General features: G+C 37.2%; 1 protein-coding gene across 2 annotated transcripts in view; it reads left to right on the plus strand.

Annotated features, from left to right (window-relative positions):
- LOC753735 (BMP-2-inducible protein kinase) overlaps positions 1-4,338 on the plus strand; it is a 67,261-nt gene extending 62,923 nt beyond the window's left edge. For both annotated transcript variants that reach the window (XM_030979034.1, XM_030979035.1), the window contains exon 16: positions 157-4,338. In XM_030979034.1, the coding sequence (XP_030834894.1) occupies positions 157-746 (590 nt within the window). In that variant the 3' untranslated portion in view covers positions 747-4,338. The remainder of the gene's footprint in view (positions 1-156) is intronic.
- Positions 4,339-4,938: the final 600 nt, after the last annotated feature.

Below are 4,938 nucleotides of genomic sequence, written 5' to 3' on the forward strand. Positions count from 1 at the left end.
GTTTGACTTGTAGATCTCCGTTATGACAATATTCTTCATTTAATTCAGTTCATTGAATCTAATTCAAGTCATTGAATCTAATTCAAGTCATATTATTCAAATTGAATTCAAATTTGATTCACTTTATATCATGTTATTCAATTTATTCAAATTTAGGCCCTGCCTCTCACAAGCGCCCTCATGTGGTGAGCACAGCTGTAGGTGTGCGTCGTTCCAGCCGAACATCGTCTGGAGGCAGAAGACGTCGCAGTGGCAGTAACAGCTCCCGTTCGTCACGTCGCAGCAGCTCCAGCTCTGCCTCCAACTCTCTCAAGTCAAGCCCAGGCAGCCAGCCCAGGCTACGAGGATCCCAGGACAGCCTAGATGCGTTTGGCTCACGCCCATTCTCCCTCGCAGACGACGGGCAACCCAAGCCGGTTGACACCAAGCTCACTTTCGAGGACACTTTTGGGCGCAAGCTCACGCCACCCCAATCCCACAAACAATTAGTCCTGCCTCTGACTAAAGCAGTTGATGACTTTGGCGCACAGCCTTTCACGAGTCCTGACTCGCCCGCTGCTCCCCCTGCAGGGTTTGACGTGGATGTGGATCCGTTTGGTGCTGCACCCTTCAAACCACCTGCAATCTCAGGGCCAGTGAAGCGGCAAGGGGCGAGGAGAGCAAGAGAATCACCAGGGGATGAGAAATCTCCCGAGAAGATGAGTTTAGCTTCAAGGCAGAGGCGCAGCTTTCAGACAGATCTCTAAACATTGGAAATCTATCAATCCTTTTTTGCCAGTAATTTTTCAGGAACAACATGAAAATAAGCCACGATACATTTAAGCATGTGTAAAGGTATTTTTCAAAGATAAAAGCTGGATGTCTCTAGCTTAGAGAATAAGTTTGCTGTTGATTATTATGTTTTAAGTCTGTTTGTAGTCGCTCTCAAGGTATAGTGGAACCCTAGGAATGCATACTAGGAATTACAGAAGCCAACAGGTCATTAAGATGGGATATCAGTCATATTACTGGTATTGCCATTTGACATTCATTGTTTCACAGCAAAAGGACATAAAGGAAAGGAATACCTGATAACATTGTTTAATGAAGAGAGAGAGAGAGAGAGGGGAGGGAGGGGGGGGGGGGAAGAGAACTGAATTAATTTTGTTTCGAATAGTACTCTCTGTTTGAGCTACTGTATGCACACAAGGCCCAGGCATGTCAGATTAAAGCCTTTGAAATTGAACCCCTTTTGCTAAAATGTATGTGGCGAAACAATTAAATTATTGTGTCTGCCCTCTTTTACACTAGAATCGTTTTTGTTTTTTTCTTCCCTTTTAAAGAAAAATGACATGTTCATTACTCTCCTTAGATTTTAGATATGATTTTAGGAGAGATTCAAATTAGCCCACACTTCTCATTCTACATTTTTTCCTCTCCTCTCTCTCTCTCTCTCTCTCTCTCTCTCTCTCTATCACTCCCTAATCCCCCCCCCCCCCTCTCTCTTTGAAACATTGTTTCAATGCAATGCCATGGGAGGAGTGAGGAATGCTTAATATATTGGTTAAGTAAAATTATGTATTAAAGGCCAAGCCATATTTTAACTGGTGCTCAAATAAAAGTGTTAATGTATTTTTGTCTACTCCACTTCTAGCCAGCTAGCTGTAGTATGAATAGATATGTACATGTATATATATATATTTGTATCAAAGTTTCATATGATAAATGATACCTTAGAATCTAGTTTCATAAGTTATTTTGTTTCTTATATTTGTTTGATTATCATAACTGTTACTGATTTGTCACAATCCAAAAATGCAATTGATATCTACAGTAACATTCTATGTATACATACCATACATATATTTAAATGATTTATGCCCTAAGCACATTAATGAAGGGGAATATAACCCTAACATACCGGTAACTTTCTGTGATGGAGAAAAATTTGATTGGGCAGTGGAATGACTTTCTAGGAGCACAATTGGACCAAGTAAAGTATCAAAAGTGGGATCTTTATAGCAATGTGTGTTTTTGTATTGATTTCTTTTGATATGGATAATATATCTACTAGACGGTGGTATCATCAATGGCAGTGAAGGCCTACTTGCAGGCATCCGGCAAATCATTCAAAAGCTCATGACCTGACATCCACTGTATGGAGATACGATACAGGAGGCATGGTGGCTCAGTGGTAGAGCAGTGGTCTCTTAGTCGGGAGGTCCTGGGTTCAAAACCAGGTCAGTGCCCTTTGGAAAGGCATGATTAATCCTCATTACCAAGTCCCTCTGAGAGGACTTAAAACCTTTGGTCCCCTGGTTGCTTACTTAATACAAGCATACACATGCTTTCTTAGCAGTCAGGTAGAAAACTAACCATCAGACCACTATTGCATTAGGCTGTGAACCAGGGCAGTGTTTCACAAAGATCCTAACTTGAATCTATCTCTAAGTTGGACTTCACAATTATGGAAAGCCGTTTGCATCTATGAAAATATTTTGTAAAAGTTATTTGAAAGACATAAAATGTCGATTCAAATCATTCATACTTTCTATTATCAAGGAGATTTCATGTTATTGATGTGGAATTTATAAAAAGTCTCAAATATTTGAATTTTCACTTGTGAATATATTTTATTTTAAGGCTACAAATGGCTTTCCATAACTGTTAAGTCCAACTTAGAGTTAATTTCGACTTAGGATTTTTGTGAAACACCCCTCAGGTGTAGCAAGCCATCTCTGTCGTGCAGCTACCCATCAATGCAAGTGGTTCAGTCTCATGAATCTGCGGTCATTTCCCCCAAATTTAAGCCTAACTCCTGAAAGTTGTGCTCTTAGAAGGCGTTTCAATTATCCAAACGTCTATGATGTCACAGAAAGTACAATAGGAACAGACACAAGAGATTCATTCAGATAAGCCATGTGAATATTTTTATTACAATCATCTAGTGTATTTGGGCTTCATTTTGTATGCAACAATAATTGTCTGGGTGATATATATATATACAAATTTACATGTAAATGAAAATTGTATTTTTTCCCAATATTATGTGTCGTTATCTTTGTATCGTAAATTTTTAGATTGTTTTTACACATCATCAGCATGTTTTGTACAGTATACAGCAATCAATATTTCATTCCTTCAGTTGAGGGTTAGAATGGCTTATTGAGACATAAAAGAAGATGATTTTTGATGCCAGGAATGATAATGGTCTGTTAATGATTAAAAATGACCTGTTTATCGGCATGTACTGAAATCAACAAGGTACTTGGATAGTGACATAAAAAGTCATGAAATTAATAGCTTTTGTCATGGTAGCTTTTATCAAAATGTTTTGCTTCTTGCTATAAGTCTAGTCTTGAGATTTGAATATTGATTTGTTTTGTCATCAGTTGAAGTAAGGTTGCCACCTTTTCAAAGAAAAACGAAAAATGTGTGTTGCTGCTAATATATTGATTCTTGCCAATATGTTTTTTGAACAAGAATGAGGTTCAATTTTTAGTTGACATGTTCTGATGCTTTATTGTTTTTTCCAGCTGCTAGTAAAAATTGCAGGACCTGCAGTCGTATTGTTCAGCATTTTAATATTTTTTGTTTTTATTCAATATCTTTGTAAGTTTGCTACTTTTGAACATGTACAATACAGCAATTTCTGTTTTACAAGTAATAAAAATAGACATGCCTCTAGTCCAACGACATTCATAGCATCAGTATAGTCGTTACATAATAGGTTTGTGTAATTGTTCTCTATCTCAACTTGCATTCCGTAGCCTGTTAGGAATACTCTATCCTAGGATATTACATTTCAGCCAGACCTGTTTAAATGTAGATGAAACTTGCACAATGTCCAGATATTGTCTAACTTACTTGCTGGATCTTGGCCCTGTTTCATAAAACTCTTTATCAATAACAAATGCTAAATTTCTATGGTAGATTTGCTCTCAGCCAATCGGATGCCACGATTTCAGTAGCTTATAATAGTTATTGTAACTTGTTATTGATATCAAGTTTTATGAAACGGGGACCTGTTCTGCGAGGGCATTGTACTACAGAATACACTAACCTGAATACCAGTGATTTGTCATATTACACAGTGCAATTTTCTACTCTGACTCTCTTTACAATACCACCCCCCCCCCCCCCCCACCCCCAACACTTAAAATATGTCAATTGCTTGTTTTTCTGTTATCATACATCTAGTTAATTGGGAATATTACATGTACCTGTATTGCCCTGGGAAGTGATGATTTATCTCGCTTCAATTCTTCAATCAAATTGGCGTTGGTTTTTAAGTCTTTGTAAAATCCTTATACACCTTTATGGCGTCGATGAAATCTGTAATAAAGTAAAGAAAATACATATGTACGACTCTGTTATGATTTTGTTTCATGTATTGAAATGTTCATATACTCGTGATAAATGATGGTGCATTTGACCTGCAATAAGAATGATAAATTCAGACAGGCCATGGAATCGATCGGCTCATTTTTACATGACATGGTAAACTGCTTTCAAAAACAGTTTTATTGCTTATATGGCAAGTGGGGGCATAAAAGAAAAGTGCATCAAAAGGTCCCTTTGGGTACTTGCATAATTAATAGAGATTTCTATAGCAATTTTTCTTTGTTGTAGCCAGGAATGTGTGCTGATTCATTTATGAAAGTTTCATTTTGTTTCTCAACTGTACATACCAGAAAGCCTGTGAATTTACCATTGCTTGTGCATGATGGTCAAATTATTTTAACCCAACATTGCCAATTTGTGCACTTTAACTGTAACATGATGGCATTATCTTGTACAGGTGTTCGTCGAAAGCTTACGATTTGTACAACATACGTAGGAATATTTATGTTGCGTAATGTGGGGGAATGTCTGATGTATATATTTATTTAGATTTACATTTTAAAAATATGCTAAAATTAACAACAAAACAACATGTATCTCTTTTACAAGTAGAGA

The sequence above is a fragment of the Strongylocentrotus purpuratus genome, unplaced genomic scaffold (assembly GCF_000002235.5).
Source record: "Strongylocentrotus purpuratus isolate Spur 01 unplaced genomic scaffold, Spur_5.0 spur5_scaffold_10, whole genome shotgun sequence".
In the NCBI taxonomy this organism is placed as follows: domain Eukaryota; kingdom Metazoa; phylum Echinodermata; class Echinoidea; order Camarodonta; family Strongylocentrotidae; genus Strongylocentrotus; species Strongylocentrotus purpuratus.